The sequence below is a fragment of the Bactrocera neohumeralis genome, chromosome 5 (assembly GCF_024586455.1).
Source record: "Bactrocera neohumeralis isolate Rockhampton chromosome 5, APGP_CSIRO_Bneo_wtdbg2-racon-allhic-juicebox.fasta_v2, whole genome shotgun sequence".
NCBI classification, from domain to species: domain Eukaryota; kingdom Metazoa; phylum Arthropoda; class Insecta; order Diptera; family Tephritidae; genus Bactrocera; species Bactrocera neohumeralis.
In genome coordinates, this window is record NC_065922.1 from 62413924 (window position 1) to 62436624 (window position 22701).

General features: G+C 37.3%; 3 protein-coding genes across 6 annotated transcripts in view; 2 read left to right on the plus strand and 1 right to left on the minus strand.

The window, feature by feature from the left end:
* Positions 1 to 22701, minus strand: part of LOC126759436 (flotillin-2) — a 418004-nt gene that overhangs the window by 78528 nt on the left and 316775 nt on the right. The window lies entirely within an intron of this gene.
* On the plus strand, positions 6942 to 10924 carry LOC126759410 (glucose dehydrogenase [FAD, quinone]-like). The gene is made up of 3 exons (XM_050474194.1): positions 6942 to 7000; positions 7071 to 7456; positions 9232 to 10924. The coding sequence occupies exons 1-3, from the start codon at positions 6952 to 6954 to the stop codon at positions 10795 to 10797; spliced, it is 2001 nt and encodes a 666-aa protein (XP_050330151.1). The 5' UTR covers positions 6942 to 6951; the 3' UTR covers positions 10798 to 10924.
* Positions 14936 to 17237, plus strand: LOC126759412 (glucose dehydrogenase [FAD, quinone]). Its single transcript, XM_050474201.1, has 3 exons — positions 14936 to 15786; positions 15844 to 16686; positions 16754 to 17237. Exons 1-3 carry the CDS (start codon positions 15109 to 15111, stop codon positions 17132 to 17134), a joined length of 1902 nt encoding a protein of 633 aa, XP_050330158.1. The 5' UTR covers positions 14936 to 15108; the 3' UTR covers positions 17135 to 17237.

The following is a 22701-nucleotide window of genomic DNA, read 5'->3' on the forward strand; positions in this document are numbered from 1 at the left end:
ATTTGTAATGTGTGTAAGATCGAAAAAATATATAATTTTTAAACCATAGTTAAAAAGCAATTTTCATAGCAGGCTTCCACAAAATTGATCAATGCGCCCTATCAACCACTCCAAATGATTAGGAAAGTTCATTATAAAAATAAATATATCTATATATTATTGAAAAATTTAAGTTAAATGGTTAGGGCATTGAAATCAGAGTTTAAAATGGGTCTGAATTTTAACAGTTCAATTATATTTATTGATGAATAGATCCCAACGGAAACGGGAGCCTTTTTCGAAATTAGAACGTTGAAAACTCTTTTTATTTACATTGTTAAAAATTTTACATATTTCAGGATTCCGATTTGTAAGAACACAATAGTTCATGGTCTAACTTCAGGGCTTTTACTGGACACTATTTTAGTGAAATATTTGCGAAAATCATTTATATCAAAATCCACCTAAAATCAGTATAGGAAAGATTCTTTGTTGATTACTCATCTTTTTCAGAGCTTGTGACATATTTATTTTTTTTAAACAATAATTTTTGAATAAGTTAATGCGAAGGTATTGTTCTCGCTCTGCCTGTATGATAAAATTGTTATATTTCAGATCCTAAGAGCTTCAAAATAAGTAAAAATAATAATTAGCGAGTTTTGGTCTAAAATTACTAAGCGAAAGCGATTATCTATTATTGCTGTCATCAGTTCTAAAAATTTCGGCTGTAAGATTGATTTCCGCCAACGTTTGAAATTTTTTGCAAGAAATATTAAGCTCGGAAATTTCAAGCAGCGAAGAACCCTTGTTAAAAGATTTTCAAAATTTAATATCTGCAGCTGTATTGCGTGAATGGTATCAATTGAGGAAATTTCGAATTCTAGCAAAGTAAAAATATCCTCAATATTCAATACTTATAGGCATTTTGAAATTAATGTTTGAAGTTCAAATCGTTTTGAGCAAAAAAAAACATATAACATTTAAATATTTTTATAATATATTTACCACAACTCACAACGAATAATCCTATATTTACTCATAATACAAGGTGAGTTCCAAAGTAAAAAGGACTTATTGAATCTAGCGCCTCCTGGTGACGTCATCTATATGTCGACTGGTGCCTTAGAATCTGCTATCTTTATTGATTGTTCAGTGAGAATTTCATGACATTTCATTGATTGGAAGTGAAGTTATTGCGTTTTAAGTGTCAGTATGTTTGTGTTATTGGTGCGAAAATGAGCTTCGAACAAAGAACCAACATTAAATTTTGTTTTAAAATTGGTAAAACTTTCACCGAAACGTTTCAACTGATGAAACAAGTTTATGGCCCTATACCGTAGCAGAGTGCACGAGTGGTTTCAACGTTTTCAAAGTGGTCGTGAGGACATAAATGACGATTAACATGTGCGCCAATCAAAATCCGTGATCACCGGAAATTCCATTGAAAGTGTGCCTGAATTCATCAAAAATCAGCCGAAATCATCACTGAAATTCATGAAAATGGAATTAAACATCTCCATAACATCGATTTATCGCATTTTGACCGAACAGTTGGGCTTACGAAAGGCCTTTGTTCCGCACAATTTGACTGACGACCAAAAATTGCTCAGAATCCGACATTCGAAGGACGGTTATTTGACCAAAAATCACATTTTAACCATTAACCACTCCCCGTATTCACCTGACATGGCACTGTGCGACTTCTTCCTTTTCGGAAAAATGCATTTGCCCATGAAAGGAAAGCGTTATGCAGACGTAGAGGCCATTCAAAAGACTTGCACCGGCATACTGGCGGCCATATCGGCCAACGAGCTAAAACACTCGTTCGACATGCTTTTGGACCGTGCAAAGAGCTGTATTGAAACAGAAGGAGACTATTTTGAATAAAATAAATTGATTTTGCGAAAAAAACATTTGTTCTGTTTTTTTTTTAAGTCCTGTTTGCTTTGGAACACACCTTGTAGTTTTTGACAATCACTAGGTTTTCGTATCACAGGTTGACAACCACTGTTATGCGTTGGCATTTCCGATTCATGCGCTCTCGCTCTTTCAATACGCGCTGAGCTTGAAGTGGTGAGTTTATTACGTAAAAAGTTCGTTAACTGTGCAATGAAATGCTGGAAGTTTCAACAGCACAGAGCGAATAAACATTTAAATTTTGAAAGCAGCTTCAAACAAATACAAATGAAGCTGGCAGCTTTTACTCACAAAAACAAGTGGAAAAAATATTGGAACTATGGATTAATATTAATATATATTTTATAATGAGAATATGAATACAGTGACCAAATAATCAAAATAAAAATAGCTTACAACCTGACAACCGTAATCTGTTTAAAGACAAAGTAAAGATTGAAGGTTTCATTGTTATAACCATTGCTATAATAAAGGTAAATTCTGTAAATTAAATATTCGAGTTTAACGCATTCCACTGACTTTAAAAATCGAGCTGAAAATCTAATATTTGTAGTAGAATCACAGCTTGCGCGACAAGTTAAGTTCGATATCTTACACAGCTGTTCCGCGCTCACGCAACCCTTTTTCGTTCGGGCAAAGAAAGAAAATTTTCACATAATGGTGAATTATATTTCTTCTAAAATACTTTCTCTTCCACAGCAACGGTTGCATCAACAATCGTGATGATTGCATTGATCAGCGACACAACGCTCCTGACAGCTTTCCTACCATTTCCAGAAAAATTGAGTTTACGTTACCCGAATGAACCTAAATTTGAAACCATGAAGTACAAGGTCTGTCGCAAAAGAAACAGGACTGTTAAAAAAAACAACAAAAAATTAATATTTTTCAAAAGTTATATTTTTTTATTCAAAGTAGTTTCCTTGTGCTTCGATACAGCGTTTAGCCCGATCAATTAGCATTTCAAATGAGTGTTTAAGGTCATTTTTCGGAATGCTCTTGAGAATATCGGTCGTCGCCTTTTGGATAGCTGAAATGTCCTGAAACCAGTGTCCTTTCATGGGCAAATGAAGTTTTCCAAATAGGTAAAAATCACAGGGTGCCAGATCAGGTGAGTAGGGTGAGTGATTAATGGTTAGTATGGAGTTTTTTGTCAAAAAAATCAGTGACAAGCGTCGACCGATGACACGGCGCATTATCGTGCAACAGGCGCCAGGACCCTGTCTCACGGTACGGCTTTCCGTAGACCCAATTTATCTATCAAAATGCGATGAATGGAGTCTTTGGTGATATCTAACTCCATTTCCATGTAACGCAAAGAAGATTTCGGCTCATTCTTAAAAAATTCCTGCACTTTTTCAATATTGTTTTGGGTAATCACTGATTTTGGCCGGCCCGACTTCTGATCGTCACAGAGGTCCTCACGACCTTCTTGGAATCGCTTAAACCACTCATGCACATTACTACGGGATAGGCACTGTTCACCATAAACTTGTTTCATCATTTGAAATGTTTCAGTAAACGTTTTCCCAAGTTTAAAACAAAATTTGATATTTGCTCTTTGTTCAAAATGCATTTTACGACCGATGACCAAAAGCTGCTGTCACTTTTTGATCGATGACATCGATTGTAGTTATCCAATTGTCTTAAAATTTTTACGAAATGTCAACAAGAGATCAAACTTTTTATTTCATATACCCACCAATAGGTGGCGCCACCAGAAACAGTTATATTTAAAAAGTTCTGTTTCTTTTGCGACAGATTTTGTATAGCTACTTTAGCTTGATTTCGATCGATCACTTTGAATGCCAGTAAATGTTTTAGTGGTCCAATCTGAAAAATTTGCCCCAAAATTGTATCGTTGTCCTTGTTCAAACATTTATGTCAAAAAGATCTTTTACGCTGCATTGAACCATAAAAAGTTCATCTATATTCACTAGGGTATGGCTTCTGTGAAGAGAAGTTTACATATTTTCTTATTCAAATATATGATTTGCATGTTACATGCATGTTTTTTTTAATTTTGTTAACTGTAAGCTATTTAAAATATGTTTGATAGACATAAGAAATAATACTTATTTTTATCAAAAGACGTCGTTTTTTAAGTTTTGATGCTTTTTGAAATTTAAAAGTTGACAACCATGGCCATCATTTCCAATTTACTTGCTCTCTCTCTCTCTCTCTCTCTCTCTCTCTCTTAATAAACGCTGAGCATGAAGTGGTGAATTTATTTTGTTTACTTAAGTTCGTTAACTGTTGAACTGGAATGCTGGAAATATGTTACCAACAACACACTGCGAGATAATATTTAAATTTTGAAAACTGCCTTAACCAAATATAAACGAGCAGCTTTTACTCACTACAATATGTGCTATAAAATATAATACGAGTGGTATAATGCGAATGCACTCACGAAACAAAGATGTACTGTTATTCAGCACGTTAAAAAGCAACAACAATGTATATATAGGTATACATATGTATGTATGTGCATGTGTCTTACAGACTTACTGAGCTTTAATCTGTTTAAAAACAAAGTGGAGAATTGCGACGAAAACAAATAAAAGTAGTAAGGAAACGCTAACTTCGAGTGCAATATTTATACTCTTGAAACTGGCTGGAATCAAAGCAGGGAAATACTTTAATGTGCAAAACAAGAGGAACAAGAGGACATGCTAATAAAATGTACACAAAAATACACCGTTTAGAGTAAAACATGTTTATCCTGTTATATTGGCTGCAGTCCGATTTCGCCCATTTTCGCAACGTTACATAGGAATATCAAAACAATCGGTCCCGCGATACGTGATTTCACCTAAAAGGGTTAAGTTTTTACCGCAGCTCCTTTTGACTCCTGTCATGCCATCTCGAGTGTAAAATTTTATGTCTCTGGCGTATTTATTATTGATTTATCGCAGTGTTTAACAGTACCGTTATATGGGGAGACTATCGATAGGACTTCTTATAAGATTTAGAGATTTTCGCTATTTTGGCTTGAACAGTTTGAGATATAAGTATGTACATTAAACCTATTAGAGAGCGGGTCAGGTGCCCTTTGCTCAGGGCGGACTATATAATTTTGTAGTTTATTTTACAGCCTAAAATCCATGCGGTGTTTGCTCATTTTACTAAAATGCAATTCAATAAATCTATTTTCCGGGAGTTCTCAAGTATCTACGGAGTAGCAAGTTATTTAGAGGCGTAAATCGTCTAGATAGTCTTACTAGGGTTGCGGCAGTCCCCAAAAACAGCTAAGCAGTGCAAACGTGTCTCCCTTTGGTCGCCATTAGTGCCTAGACGGGTATCTTGGATAACTCCGCCTGGCATTGTTGTCAAGGAACATGTGTGCCAAGTTTCACGCATTTTTATACCCTGAACAGGGTATATTAAGTTTGTCACGAAGTTTGTAACACCCAGAAGGAAGCGTCGGAGACCCCATAAAGTATATATATAAATGATCAGTATGTTGAGCTGAGTCGATTTAGCCATGTCCGTCTGTCTGTCTGTCCGTCTGTCCGTCCGTCTGTCTGTATATATACGAACTAGTCCCTCAGTTTTTAAGATATCCTTTTGAAACTTTCACATTTGACAATGTATCTTCACCAAATTTGGTATAAATTATTCTCTAAGGCAACAATGTAATCTCCGAAGAAATTGGTCAGATCGGTTAACTATAACATATAGCTACCATACAAACTGAACGATCGGAATCAAGTTCTTGTATGGAAAACTTTCACATTTGACAATGTATCTTCACCAAATTTGGTATGAGTTATTGTTTGTAAAAATAATGTAATATCGGAAGAAATTGTTCAGATCGGCTTACTATAGCATATAGCTGCCATACAAACGGAATGATCGGAATCAAATGCTGGTATGGAAAACTTTTGCATTTGACAAGATATATTTACGAAATTTGGTATAAATTATTTTCTAAGGCACCAATGTAATCTGTGAAGGGTATATTAGCTTCGGTGCAGCCGAAGTTAACGTTTTTTCTTGTTTAAACTAAGATAAAAAAAATGAAAAACATTTTTACTATCCATTTTTTTATATGTTTTGTATTGACATTTTAATAATATAAAAAAAAAATTGCAAGAAAAAAAAAACCAAAATTCTTCGAGATACGGGCCGGTGGAGTGGGGGCTTCAAAAAAAACGGTGCGTCCTGGTTGACGTGATTTCAACCCTTGTAGAGATCTAAAACACAAAAAAGAGAGATCTAACACAAAAAACAAGAAGATTCTTCATTAGTAAGGATGTCGTTATCGGGTTGACTATTTTCAAAAAAAAAAAATAATAACAAAATGGCGTCGACTTGAAAAAAAAAATTTTTTTTACCCGATTTTTTCGACCTTTTCGAATTTTTTAAAAATACTTCAAATCAAAATTTTTGGAAATCCAAGGCAGACACGATAGAGCATTGTATAAAGAAGATATATACCAAATTTCAAAGGAATCGGTTCAGTAGAACTTGAGATATTATGTCAATCACCTCAAAAAAAGTAGCTTCGAGAAAAACGCGTTTAAAGTTTAGGAGACAATTCTAGTAAACATGGACGCCACGTCACAAAATCGGCTGTATCTCCGAAAATAAGTGGAATATTGAAAAATCCTGCCAAGGTCATATTTTCGAAAATCTAAACTTTCAAAATATGCAAAAAAAAACGATTTTTTTAAAATCCTAGACCTCAAGTTACAGCTTGTACGGGCGGACGGACAGACAGACAGTCACTCGGATTTAAAATCGTCTCGTCATCCTGATCATTTATATTTGTATATACTCGTATAACCCTATATCTATCTCGCTTAGTTTTAGGTGATACATACAACCGTTAGGTGAACAAAGCCATTATACTCTGTAGCAACATGTTGCAAGAGTATAAAAATTAAGGGTATTATTGTTATCACAATTGTCATAAAATACCGAGATAAAAGTAAACACATATAATATAATTTAAATTTAAGATTGAATGCATTTCACACACTTTCAATTTCGCGCTGAAAAAGGTAAGCTTTTTAGTAGCAGTTCAGCGCCCTCGATAATCACACTGCGATGTTCAATAGCTACTTGACGTGCACGAAATTCAGGTTTTTCATTTGGGGTAAACAAAATAGAATTATACATATAACGTAAAATTGTATTTTATTTCTAAGGCTTTTCCTCTTCCACAGCAACAGTTGCCCTGACGCTCGTTGTGATTGCAGTGATCAGCGGCACAACGCTCGCGAACGTAATCAGCGACGCTAGCAAGCCTTTGACAGCAGCTAATGACACTGCGGCGCACGCCAGCTGCGCGGCCTCGTCTGTTGGCAGCGCTGAGGCTCTTGTCAGCAATCTTTTCGCCGCAATAAATACAGCAAAGTGTGAGTTGACAAATGCTAGCCAATGGCCTGCTGATTTTGCTGACGAAGCGCTGAGAGAAGGTCTGGGGAAGTATGATTTCGTCATTGTGGGCGCCGGTACGGCTGGTTCGGTGGTTGCCAGTCGTTTAACCGAAAACCCGCGTATCAAAGTGCTGCTGCTGGAGGCGGGCGAAGATCCGCCTATAGAATCTGAGGTGAGTTTTTAGTTTCTCTATGAGGTGCCGAAAGCTACTGTTGCATTTCTTTTGGGACTTTTCAGTATTGAAAGCCAATTGGGAAGCCATGATTCATAAGTGCAGTGCTCAACCAAAAGAATGAATAATGATTAGTAGGTAGGTTGCTATATATATTTCTGGCCTAATAAATGTAAATAGGCATATTTATCAACGAAAATGTTTTTTTTTTTTTTTTTTTTTCGATTGCGGTTTTGTTTCGGGCTCATACGCATAGATCCATGATTCGTCACCTGTGACGATCTTATAAACGTCTTTTGAAGCACCGCGATCGTATTTTTTCAGCATTTCTTTACACCAATCCACACGAGCCTTTTGTTGAGCGATTGTCAAATTGTGCGGATCCAACGAGAACAAACCATTTTTACGGCCAGGTGTTCATGCAATATCGAATGTATGCTGGTGGGAGAAATGCATAGGCATGCCTCTATCTGAAGGTATGCTACATGACGGTCTTGCATTATCAGTTCACGTACGGCATCGATGTTTTCTGGCACAACGGCTGTTTTTGGACGACCTTCACGGAATTCGTCTTTGAGCGAGCGTCGGCCACGATTGAATTCGTTGTACCAATTTTTCACAGTGCTGTAGGATGGTGCTTCATAGACATACAAAGATTTTAGTTCATCGATGCACTCTTGTCGTGATAATCCACATCGAAAGTTGTGAAAAATGATCGCACGAAAATGTTCACGAGTTAATTCCATTTTTTGGCCGAGATGAATTTTTTAATTCCCTGTAAATAAAACAATTCACGATTAAATGACAAAACGTAAAAAATGTCAAACTTTCCAATGGAAATGTCAGATTGCACCTGGCAACACTTAGTGTTGCCCTAGGCCAGAATATATATAGCAGCCCTCGTACATATGTATATACGAATTTTTATATCGGTAACGGATAGTTGTATGCAGAACGACTACATTAAGCACTGCACTTCAATAAATTTCAATTTTGCAAAATTGAGAGATAATCAGTCTACTCTACCTGGATACAAACAGGCAACTGAAGATATAAGTGTTCTTACTAAACGTTATTCCGACAGCATTTAGCATTCTCGATTTTTGAGATAATTCACTACAACTTGAGGAATACTTAAAAACGCTTAATTACCCTTTGTCTTTCAAATTAAGTGGACCCAAATTTAAGCACTGGAATCCAGAGGTATAGCTCGGAGCGTAAGATAGAAAAGCTCATTCAGTAGAGGCCGTACGGACCAAATCTTTTATCCTCTGTGGATCATATATAAATGCTACTCCTTAATCAAAAGCCATAAATACTTATAATAGTTTATCAGATTGCTGTCAATTCTCCATTTAGTCTTCTTCTTAATTGGCGTAGACACCGCTTACGCGATTATAGCCGAGTTAACAACAGCGCGCCAGTCGTTTCTTCTTTTCGCTACGTGGCGCCAATTGGATATTCCAAGCGTAGCCAGGTCCTTCTCCACCTGGTCCTTCCAACGGAGTGGAGGTCTTCCTCTTCCTCTGCTACCCCCGGCGGGTACAGCGTCGAATATTAGTATAAGCATTAAAAATGCTAAAATTCTCTGCTAAGGAAAAATAAAGATTTCCGGCAAAACAACCCGGTTAACTGTTGTTCACAATATTATATACAATTCTATGAATATTATTTAGACCATAGAACGCCCCAATTGAACGGATTATCCAAGTACCCCCTTGTTCGTTTGCGATACAAACCTTCTTGCTGTCTAACATTTCCTTTAATCTTTTCAGATCTTCACACTGAGTTCTACGCTACATCACAGCCCCTATACCTGGACTGACTTTGGTGAACCGAATCCGAACTGTTGTCAAGGCATGCAGCAGCGTCGCTGTTATTGGCCGCGTGGTAAAATGATAGGTGGCTCAAGCTCTATGAGTGGAAGTATTTTTTTGCTTGGTAATAAAGAGGATTTCGATCGATGGCGTCTATTGGGTTGCGATAAGTGGTCGTGGGAGGAAATGAAATTTTTGTATGAAAAAGCGCTGAAAGCCTCGCAGCACGAAGTCGTCGATAAACCGGTTGGTACCGTAGTACTGAACCAGTTCGACCAGCTGGAGGAGCACAAAGAACTAGCGCAACTTGTGCTCAATGCTAGCAGCGAGCTAAAGTTGCGCTATATATCCGATTTATCAGATGGCACTATCGTTGGTTATACAGACGCAATACCCGCGAATATAGAAAAGGGAAGGCGCATGAGCGTTGCGAAAACTTATTTGGGGCAAGTATCACGTAGCCGACCTAATCTACATGTCATTAAAAGGGCAATGGTTACGAAAATACTCTTTTCTTCAGACCACAGTCGCGCTGTGGGCGTTGAATTCATCTTACGAAATCGCCATCGCTTAAAAGTTGCCGCTGTGAGCGAGGTGCTTCTTGCGGCAGGCGCCATAAATTCGCCAAAATTACTGTTACAATCGGGCATTGGGCCAAGTGAGCATTTGAAGGCGCTGGGCATAAAACAAATCGCAAATTTGCCTGTAGGCAATAATCTACATGATCACGGCATGCTGCCTTTGATACTCAGGTTTGGGCGCGAAATTAACCTGCCACGCAGTATGGGCGAACCACAAAGCGTTGCAGATTATTTTTTGCGCCAAACGGGTCCACTTGCAGCCAGTATCAGCATTATGGGTTTCATTAACACCAATGCGAGCAGCAGCAGTCAGTATCCCGATCTGCATTTGGTGTCGCACACGATTGTACCGGCGGGTACTGCCGACAGCTTCAAATTTCTGCAGCTTCGCGATGAAATAGTCGCTGGAATTTCACGCGCGGCCGGCAATAAAAGCCTCTTACAAATCTATGGATCGTTACTACGTCCGCTTTCGAGAGGCAAAGTGCGTCTCCGCTCGGCCGATCCGCAAGCGCCGCCGCTCATATACAACAACTATGCCAGCGAGCCCGCTGATCAGCGCACATTGCTAAGAAATGTGCGCTTCGTGCAGCGCATGTGCACCACTGCGGCGTTTAGAAACTATGGTTTAGAGCTGTTGCATGTGCCCATTGAGGAATGCGATCGGCTGCCGTACGATTCAGATGACTATTGGTTGTGTTACATAAAATACTTGTATATCGGTGCTTGGCATCCGGTGGGCACGTGCCGCATGGGCGCAGACACCGATTCGCACGCTGTAGTAGATCAGCGTCTACGTGTGCGCGGCGTGAACGGCTTGCGTCTGGTTGATGCGAGCATAATGCCAGAAATAACAAGCGGCAATACGAATGGGCCAACAACGCTAATTGCCGAAAAAGCAGCTGTGATGATTGAGGATGACTGGCAGGAGGAACTAACGTGATTGTTCTCCTTACTGGTGTATATACTTGCTTTCGAAACGTAAGCCATGTCTTAGTACTAATTTATTCAATTACATATACATATTTATTTTTGAAAAATATATATATAAATAACTGTATGCACTATCGTTAAATTGGCAAAATTCTTTTGTTTTTATTCTACATAATTGCTCTCAAATGCGATACAGTGATTATAGTGACCCTCCAACTTTTCGATACCATTTTTGTAGTACGATTTGTCGTTTGCTTCAAAACGATCAGCTCTTCATTCGACGAAAATTTCTTTCCAACGAGCATTCTTTTGAGATCTGAGTACGGGAAATAGTCGCTGGGACCAGATCTGGAGAATACGGTAGATGCGAAACCAATTCGAGTTCCCAATACATGTATTTTTACCAACGTTTTCACTGACTCGTGTCGCGGTGCATTGCGTCCATCAAGCGGTCCAGTGACGCTATATATTATAGTCCCTGCTAACGGTCCTTTCTTTTTCAAGGTAGTCAATAAAAATTATTCTAGGCGCAACCCAAAATACAAACGCCATAACTTTGCCAGCCGACTGTTGCGTTATTCCAAGCTTGGTACCGGGCTTAACGTGGGCAGTACACTCGGATAGCTGTCGATTGGACTTCGGAGTGAAATGATGGAGCTATGTTTCACCCATTGTCACATATCGACGCAAAAACTCGTGTTTATTACGCTTCAACATTTCAAACACGGCATCGAGTCATTAACTGGTCGTTGTTTTTCGTCAAATCTGAGCTCACGCGGCACCCGCTTTGCGCAGAGCTTTCTCATGCCCAAATATTTGTGAATGATATGATGTACGTGGTCAGTTGATATCATTAGAGTGCCTGCTATGTCGAACAACTTCAATTGAAGTTCATCCGAAATTATTTTGTGGACTTTTTTGATGTTTTCGTCGGTAACAACCTCTTTAGAGCGCCCACTGCCTTCGAGCGTCCTCGGTGCTCATTTCGGTTCGTTCAAAGTTAGCAAACTACTTTTCAACGGTTGATTTCCCTGGCTCAGAGTCAAAATAATGTTAATCGAACCAAACCTTGGCTTCAACAGTATTTTTCTCACAAAACACAACGCTCTATTAACACGCGAAATTCATTTTTATCCATTTTTTCACAATAAAGAAAGTTTTTGCACTTAAATAGATATAATTCACAAACTAAAGATCCGACAGCTGTCAAATTTATACGTGCGCCTTTTGAAGTTTAAGGTTAACTAAAAATCATGTGCATTTAATTCTAGTAGCGCCATCTATGTGTCAGGCCGGGCACTTTTCAGTTGAGTTCAGTTTCTCAAACCGTTAACAGTGTGAGCCAATTTTTCAAGTAAACAATGTACATCTAAACGTTGAGTGATTTTTCGTCGAAAAAAGGCATGTTTTTGAGCTTTTTTGTTGAAGATACAGTTTAAATCTCTTTTTCAGTATGACAATCGCATTATTTGCATACTTGTTACGTTGATTTAAAACACATCCAAAGAAAGTCCGAGACGTACCTTACTGACGAGGAAATAATGAATAATAATCGGAATATAGTACCGAGTGGTGTGAGTCATAATGACATAAATGTTGATTATTGCATAGATTAGCTCACCTAGAATAGAAGAAAAAAGAAAAGGAAAATGTTAGTTTCATATTAAGTTTGTATTTATTTTAAGAACGAATAAAGGAATTATAAAATAAAATCCAATTTATGCGATAATTGCTTGTTGAAAGACTTATAACTAATGCATTAACATTATAAATTATTCACAATTTATTTGAACACCTGTTTAGGTAGTCTGCTTGGTATATCTAATTGTTCAAATATAATATAACAGGCGTTTCGAACAGTCACTTGATGAAGTCAATTAGCAATTTGGCCAAAGCGAATCATTTGTTAATTTATTAAATTAAGTGGCTATCTGAAAAGCTGGAGGAAAAGTTGTATATAGTAGTTGTAGTACTTATCCGTTTTTATCTTTCCATAATTAGTCGAATAGTCGTAACTGAGGCTAAACTAAAGCTTATCTTATTATTTGTTATGACACCGTTCCCACCACAGTTGGTTTAAGTAAACGAAATGAACACGGATTTATAGTCGGCTAAAATTGTTCTACCTCTACAAGTAAACACTTTGCTATAGACTAAACTCCAGGGTCCAAGTGATCAAACTTTCTAGTTTTTCACTGCTGTCATAATCAGGGGTGTTGTGGAATCTGATAGTTGTCGGAATCAGAATTGAAACCGATCAAAAAATGTAGTAGGTGTCATGAATTCAGATATTATTGGTTTGATATTCGAAACAGAATTTGTATCGGTTTTGGGTGTCACGGAAACCAATTTTATCGGTTTTGCTATCAGAAACAAAGCAAGAAGATAGTCGCTCACAGATTTGAAATGTAAGCTAAGAAATCAAGTCATTTTATTATTTCGAATTAATTTACCTTTATTTCTATAGAGAAAACATACAAGGTTTGTCGCAAAAGAAACAGGACTGTTAAAAAAAACAACAAAAAATTAATATTTTTCAAAACTTATATTTTTTTATTCAAAGTAGTTTCGTTGTGCTTCGATACAGCGTTTAGCCCGGTCAATTCGCATTTCAAATGAGTGTTTAAGGTCATTTTTCGGAATGCTCTTGAGAATATCGGTCGTCGCCTTTTGGATAGCTGAAATGTCCTGAAACCAGTGTCCTTTCATGGGAAAATGAAGTTTTCCAAATAGGTAAAACTCACAGGGTGCCAGATCAGGTGAGTAGGGATGAGTGATTAATGGTTAATATGGAGTTTTTTGTCAAAAAATTAGTGACAAGCGTCAACCAATGACACGGCGCATTATCGTGCCACAGACACCAAGACCCTGCCTCACGGTATTGTGTTCGAGCACGACGAATGCGTGACAAAAGACGCTTCATAACACCAAGGTAAAACACAGCATTAATCGTTTGGCCAGGTGGGACGAACTCTCGGTGTACAATACCCTCGGAATCGTAAAAACAAATCAGCATTGTCTTTATTTTTGACTTCTGAAGACGACCGACTTCTGATCGTCACAGCGGTCCTCACGACCTTCTTAGAATCGCTTAAACCACTCATGCACATTACTACGGGATAGGCACTGATCACCATAAACTTTTTTCATCATTTGAAATGTTTCAGTAAACGTTTTCCCAAGTTTAAAACAAAATTTAATATTTGCTCTTTGTTCAAAATGCATTTTACGACCGATGACCAAAAGCTGCTGTCACTTTTTGATCGATAACATCGATTGTAGTTATCCAATTGTCTTAAAGTTTTTACGAAATGTCAACAAGAGATCAAGCCTTTAATTTCATATACCCTCCAATAGGTGGCGCCACCAGAAACAGTTATATTTAAAATGTTCTGTTTCTTTTGCGACAGACCTTTTAAGTATAAAACACGAAATGTCTTAATTATTGAGTTTTTGGAAAAAAAATACGGATATTTAAAGATATTAGATTTAAAAAACGTAATAAATGTAATTTAACACCCAAATGCGTCTTTATTCATTCCATAAATGTTATCTCTTAAAATCTTTCTTTAATTCCGAACTCATTAAAAACTTTAATAGGATTGCTTCCAAATGTATTCATTTGCAAGTTTTGTCACATTAGTACACAGCTGATCCGAATATTGGTTTTGCATATGTTCGAAAAGACGAAAATCCAATCAGATTCTGTGACACCAATGAAAATCAGAATTGGTTTGCAATTCTGACAGCTAAACAATTCTGTCTTGGATTCCACAGCACCCCTGAATAAAGACTATATTTCTGTTAAAGAAAGTCATGAGTTCATATTCAAGCCATCGTCGAAAGACCTCTGGATTAGTGGTATTTTATTAAGTAAGTATATCTTGCTTGTTATATGAATATACATATGTACATACTTATATTGTATATCATACACATGTATGTACCAAGAGCAATAAGCATTATGAAAGGAGAACATTGAACCCAAAACTTAAATGAGTATTTAAAACTTTAACTCAGCCTTTTGATTTTAGGCCTCATAGTTTCTATAAAGCTCAAACTTTTGAGCAGTTTTGGTCGATTATACTTATGTTTCGTTTTTATTATTTTGTCTCTTTATTGGAAGAATTCTGCTAGCGCAGCAAATTGTGATTTTTGGGTCAACAAAGCACCGTCTGCCGAAGAAGCATAACACCAAGCTTAATGGCCTAGTCTATTTGCAATCACAGTGAAATTTTGAGAACGGTTCGAAACAGTTGAGTGCGCGTGAAATTTAACAACCAACAAAAAGAAGTCTTCCCGCTGCTGTCAGTTTTGTGAAATGTTGGGTGGAGCTGGTCTTGTAACGCTGTGGCGCTTCGTGCTCACGGCTCTACCAAGCGCGACAATAATTATCATGCTCATCGATGGCATAAATATTTACCGACCGGACATAGTTGACGAGGATAACCGACTGCGCGCAACGAATATTTTGAATTTACGTGACTCGTATGACTTTGTTATTATCGGTGGCGGTTCGGCAGGTTGTGTGCTCGCATCGCGTTTGTCGGAGGTGCGTAACTGGAGTGTGTTACTGCTGGAAGCCGGCGGTGATGAACCCATGATATCGGAATTGCCAATGTTGTATCCAGTATTCCAGCGCACTCCATTTGATTGGGGTTATCGCACAGAGCCATCCGATCGCTACTGCCTCGCCATGCAAGGACAGAGTTGCTTCTGGCCGCGCGGCAAATTATTAGGCGGCTGCAGCTCAATAAATGCAATGATGCATATACGCGGTAATAGACGTGACTACGATCACTGGGCGGAATTGGGTAATGTTGGTTGGAATTATGACAGCATTTTGCATTATTTTAGAAAAATGGAGGATATGCGCGTGCCAGGCTTCGAGAACGATCGTTTCTATCACGGTTTCGGTGGACCGGTTACAATTGAAAATTATAGGTTTCCATCTCCGTTAGTGGACATCTTCATGGAAGCAGCCACGGAGCTGAACTTGGTGTGTTGTTGCTATAAATATTTATCATAACTGTTTGACTAATTTTCTATTTTTCAGCTCAATCCATTTAACGACTTCAATGGGCGCAGTCAAACCGGCTTCGCTGTGCCGCATGGCACCATCCGCGATGGACTACGTTGTAGTGCGAATAAAGCATATATAAGGGCAGCTTGGAAACGTCCGAACCTCGATATAGTGCTGCGCGCTTTTGTCAATCGCATAGTCGTCGATAAGGAGTCGAAAGTGGCGCGTGGTGTACACTTTGAGCATTTAGGCTTCATGCATAAGGTTAGCGCACGTCGGGAAGTTATACTCTCAGCTGGCGCCATAGCCAGCCCACAATTGCTGATGACTTCGGGTATCGGGCCGGAGCGACAACTAATTCAACATGGCATACCAGTTATACAGCATTTGCCTGGCGTTGGTATCAATTTACAAGATCATATATCTACTGCAGGAACACAGTATCTCGTTGACAACAGCGTTACGGGGCATCGCCTTTCGTTTATAGTGCCGGAAATGTTGAATGCACGGTCGGTGGACTCCTTTCTACATCATGCCGATGGATTTTTCTATGCCATGCCCATCAGCGAAGTTATGGGTTTCACGAGCACCAAATATCAGGACCCCAAACTGGATTGGCCTGACATACAAATCTTTATGGGCAGTTACGGTTATGGCGCTGACGGTGGCCTGATTGGCAGACGTGGTAGTGGAATATCTTTTGCTAATTACGAAAATATTTTTGAACACATGATTTACAAGGATGCCTTCACATTGACAATCTTATTAATGCGGCCCAAGAGTCGCGGCCGTCTCGAGTTAAGATCAAGTGATCCGCGTGTGCATCCACGTATCTATGCTAATTATTTCGACCATCCGTTGGATATGGCAGTACTGGTAAGTTCAGAATCATACACTAACAATACATATGATTGAGTGCGACCTTTTAAATATTTCACCACAGGTGGAAGGCGTAAAATTTGCGCACAGCTTAACACAAACCGCCATCATGCGGCGACTCAATGCCACGCTGAACATTTTCGAATGGCGCAATTGCCCCGAAGTGGAGTACCTGAGTGACGCTTTTTGGGAATGCATTGCCCGTTTCTACTCACAGACAATTTACCATCCGGTGGGCACTTGTAAAATGGGCGTGTACGACGATCCTTTTGCGGTAGTGGATCCACGTTTGCGCGTTTATGGCGTGCGTGGTTTGCGTGTGATCGATGCTAGTATTATGCCGACCATACCGACGGGCAATACGAATACGCCGACGATAATGATCGCCGAAAAGGCCGCGGATATGATTAAAGAGGACTGGCTCCGTTATGGAGGTGGGCAGTAAATGAAACGAATATTCAAATTTTTTAGTTTTTATATTTTTAAATAATTTAATTTATTCGAATTTCATTATAAATTTGTTGTAAGATTTGGAGTTAAAACAAAATATAATACGAGATTGCGTTTTTATATTTTAAATATTTTACGTATAAAAAAAAAACACGATTACGTTGAATAATTAGCTTTTTAGATGACTTTATTGAACGTGTAAATTGTTTTTGTTTTTTTATCGTAAAATTGCTTACTAGCCGTTTTTGTTCCTTTCTCGAGCGCTGACCCACTTTAATTCAAGCAAATATGTCGATTTTGCTATTTAGTTACACTGGACGACTACTGTCTTGATGTAATTAAACATAATGGGTTGTCAAAAAAGTCTTGCGGTATTTTTATTGATTTTTTTTTTTTATTGAAATTGAAATGAATTTTTGATGACTCATGCCCAGTTCTTGACCGATGCTACGGCTGCTACTACGCCGGTCTCTCTTTCGACCAATTCAGCGATTTTATCGCAATTTTCGAGGACAGGCCTTCCGGAGCGTGGCACATCTTCGACCACCTCTACACCAGAACAAAAACGTTGAAACCATCGTTGTGCGGTGGAAATGGAAACTGTATCGGGTGCATAAACTGCACAAATTTTATTGGCGGCTTGAGATGCATTTTTGCCTTTATCATAGTAGTACTGTAAAATATGCCGTATTTTCTCTTTGTTTTGCTCCATGTTTGCGACGCTATAACTCACGAACGACTTAAAAGAAACGACAATCAATCAAACACGTGTTAGCGCGTGAAATGAGCTTTCCAAAAAGGTATAGCATGACCCGATACGACGAATAAAACTAGAACTACGCGCTTTCAGCGCCAACTAGCGAAAATACCGCAAGACTTTTTTGACAACCTATTATGTATTTATTTTTGAAATATACCTATGTATATAGGAAAAATTAAACACTCGTTGTACAATGAGAAGTCTTTTGGAAGCCATTAATCTATTCCTGTAGAAATTCTATTAAATTGCAGAACAGTTAAGTTAGAGAAATAAAGAGAGAGAGAGAGAAAACATGCATGTACTTATATACAGCGAGTCACAGTGAAAGTGAGAAACCTCTAAAAAAAAATATATCCTCGAATTGTTAACTTCACACCTTTGTGGCACTTTTTATTTTTTGGTTTGTAAGGCAGGCCTATTTGTTCTATCTAATACCATGTTCAGACCAAAAATTTAAATGATTAGATTACTTAGTTTTCTTACTGCCTTTGAAAAGATTAAAAACAACTGTTTTTGCCTTCATTTATCAAAAGCAAACATTGTCATATAGTATTTTGTAATAAAAGCCGTATTCTTTTAAATATATTCCATATAATGGAAATAATGGACGCATTTTTTCATTTGGGAAGTCGATTTTCAGCAGAAATTAGATTCATTGCTCTAATAAAAATTTGTTTGTTTACATTTTTTTCCTTTTTGTAGTGTCTAAATCAGCCGTGATAATGTAATAGATTTCCAATACTGCCAAGTAGATGGCGCAAAATCAGAGTCGCACAGAGAGATTTAGCGTGGATCAGTTTCAAATCACTCCGATGAAGTGATTTTGAACTGTCATTTTTGTATGGCGCAATCTTGATAAATTTATAAGATTAGTGCGATAGACTGCTCAACAGCCGAAATCGTGTGATTAACTGTCGGTCTGAACATGGTATAACTGTGAATTGTTGCTGTTGTAGTCTTCAAAAAAGACAACAAGTACGTAAATGTGCGTCACAAAGTCAGCTACGTAACTTTGTGTTTGTTGAAATAGCGGTAATTTTATTTTTAAAGTATATGCCTTTTTGCAAAAATCTTGTTTATGCATTAATTGTTTTTTGGAAAAAATTGGTGAAGATGGGTTGACAAACAAGTGTGGAAATTAGACAGCGAATGATTGAACTGTACCAAGACGGTAAATCTCAAAGGGATATAGATGAATATGTTAATAAAAGTCGGGAAACCGTGCAGCACATAATTCACCATTTTGTTAGAGAAGAAAGAATTGCAACAGACAGAAAACGAGCAAAAGAAAAGCGTTTATAAGTATTTATCGTGCGAGAAACAAAACAAATCCAGATTTTAGTGCTACAAAACTGTCCTATATAGTCTTCAGGAAGCACTGTTTTAATGGGCAGATATCTCGAAACAAACCAAATATCCATCAGAAAAACTGTATGGCAGGTGGTGATACTGGAGATCTACATCATATTCCAGCCACAATGAACAAATTCGTTTATATAAACATTTCACGTCAAAACAACAACCCGAGTGTTGAAAAACTGGGGATCGAAGAAGATTTTTATTTGTTTTATTTATGTTATTTTTAATAAGTATATGTAGCTCCCTTTTACTGTGAGCATTTTTAGCTTTAATAAATTTGTTTATACTCAAAATAGGCGCTGTTTAGATGCACATTGAATTACTACAAATGAAAATTCAGATGATAAAAGAATAAAAAAAGTTTTTTTTAATAGCAGTTGGGTTTTAGTGTTAAATGTTAAGTTTCCGATACCAATATTATGTGGCTCTATTTCACTGTGACTCACTGTAAGTCGTCAAACAGCAGGTAGCAGATTATAACGCTTAAAATGCTAATACTATACATACTTATGTAAACAGGGTTGTGCCGAATTTGCGAGCAAGTATTTGGTAATCTCCCATATAAACACATTTCTAATATTATTTATGAAGAAGTTTCCTCAGTTTCCTCAGTTTCAAAACCGAATGTTTGACCCACAAAATCATTTCAACTTTAGTTGCTCAGACAGAAGTTTTTATGTAATTTTTGTGAAACCCAATAGACTAGTGCAAAAGCCTTTGAAAAAGATAAAAATTAAAGAAACATATACTCGTAGTATGCTGAAACCCATCGGAAACGAAAGAAAGAAAAAATAACACGCCCGAGAAAAATTATTCATGTGCAATCTGAGGTCGGGAAAAGAAGAGGGAGGAGCGTGGTTCAATTTTTAAGGGTTAAGAATGGATTATTTCGATTTCCGACAAAACTACGAGTACTATGGAAAAAAGTTATATGGTAAATTTGTAGGTAATGATCTATAAATTTCGACTACAGATTTTTTTCACATAACCTAAATTTTTTTCTGACAACTTCGCATAAGTTTTCTCCTTATCTTGTATAAAAATATCAAAAACATTTTTGTTTTCACGAAATTTGGTGTAAACTTACTTTCTTATGTCCCAAACATACTCTTGTAACCTGTTGTACAGTGTATTATATAGAACTGTTCACCTAACTAAACGAGATAGATATACCCTTATATACTATATATGTATATAAATGATCAGGATGACGAGAAAAGTTGAAATCGGGGTGACTGTCTGTTTGTCGTGCAAGCTGGAACTTGAGTAAAACATGAGATATCTTAATGAAACATGGTACACAGGTTCCTCAGGACAAAAAAAAATTACAAGTTCGTAGATGGGCCCACCAATCGCCATTAACCGAAAACATATAAAGTGCCATAATTAAGCACTAAATTAAGATATAAAACTGTAATTTGGTACAGGGAATCGCAGTAGCAAGGGGCAGCTGTGGGTAAAAAATTTTGAAAAAGGCGGCGTGGCCCCGTTTTTTAATAAGTTTAATGTATAGTATATATCTCCAAAACCGCTTAAGCTACAACAACTAAATATGCTAAGCGCGAATATTATGAGAACTTCTACCGACAGTGTTAAAATGGATGAAATCGAAACGGTCGCTCCCCATATAACGGTACTGTTAAAAACTACTAAAAGCGCAGTAACTCAATAACTAATTTCGCCAGAAACATTAAATTTTACCACCGAGATGGTATGGGAGGGCTTTTTGAGAGCCGGTTTGAAAGTTGGATAATGGGCTTCTCCTATACCGACCGATATCGACTAAATTTAGTACGTAGCATTCTTCTCACATTCCTATATTATATTGTGAACTACAATCACGCCTACTTCCCCATATAACACAATTTAAAATTCCACTTGATTCTTTCACTTTCCAGTACACAAATAACGAAGTAATTAGTATAACGGGATAAACTTTTCCAGCAATAATTCTTTTAAAGTATGCCATCTTGTGAACAAAAACTGTCCAAGTCCCACCAAAACTGTTCAACCCCCTTCGTATCGAATATGTGGACCTCCGTATCTATAGTTGACTTTTGACTGAAAATATCGAGCATAGTGTGAGACATACAATTAAATTTCAGAGGGTATCCTGTTCTGACAATAGCAATTCTGTGTATCAAAAATGTCTTGAACCGGGTATATACTTCCCTGAGTCCGCATATATCTAATATAAAGATTTTCGAACCTCCAGGTGACTTTATGCTGGATATACCGACCAATATTTAAGTTATCTCAATGAAAATTACAGAACATGTTTTCCTCATAACAGTATATCCTAGTGCCTAAAATAGATACAATTGGGCGAAAACTTGAAATTTGTCGGCCAGCGTATGAGTTGTATAGAGTATCTTTATAGATATATATAAATTTTCTGGCCGTGTGTTTGTAATTGAACTGCTCCTAAACGGCTTGACCGATTTCGATGAAATTTTTTGTGTCTGTTCAAGGAGATTCGAGAATGGTTTAAATTCACAATTTGGTCCACTGGAAATTGTTTTTTTTTTTAAATTAATTTTTCATTTGTAATTAATTGCTAATTTTGGAATGTTTGACCGATAGATTGCGCTACCATCGCAGTATCCAATATTCAAACCTTAAATTGGCGTAAATGTGCAATAAACAAAGCGATGCCAAAGTAAAAGGCGACATCTGTAGACAAGTTTTCATAACGTGGACAGAGTTGTTCGTTCTTAAGTAATAAATTGGGTGATTCAATACATCTATGGGTAGCTATAACATTTTTTTCATATCTGCTAACTATTGGCATAAAAAAATAGCGGCATAACTGAAGTGTTGATAAAAAGGTCTATTAAAATTTGAGATATACAGAAATCTTTTCGAAGCATTGCAAGACTGATGCCATAACCTTGCCAGCCGATTTTTTTTGTCTTTCCACCGTTTCTTAATATGCAGTCCACCAGGCTGACAATCGATTGGATTCGAATGATTTCACTGATGCACAGCCCAATTCAATAGTATTTTTACCCCAAAAACCAATTCTTTCTTAACGCACGAAATGCTTTTTGATTCATTTTTTTTTTGCTTCACCAAAAATGCGATTATTCCTTAACTAATACTTATAAACTAACTAATAGAAATCATATAGATGATAATAGTAGTACTACCTATGTATCTGCCACAGTAAAACGTGGGCGGATCCTCTAGTGTGTATATAAAATTCTTAGATTCAGATCCTCTTGTTGTCGTTTTACACCTTAACGTATTATCTTGGCTTTGCTTGTTGTAAGTTGAAAGAGTATAAAATGTTCGGTTCCACTCGAACTTAACCCTTTCTGACTTGTTTTAATTAATAAATATTTATTTTTTCTCCTTCTATTGACCAAATATCGGCAAAGAAAAAAATCAGTTTTTTTTTTTTTTAAAGGTGAGTAAGTCTTATGGTTGTGAAAATCCCTTAT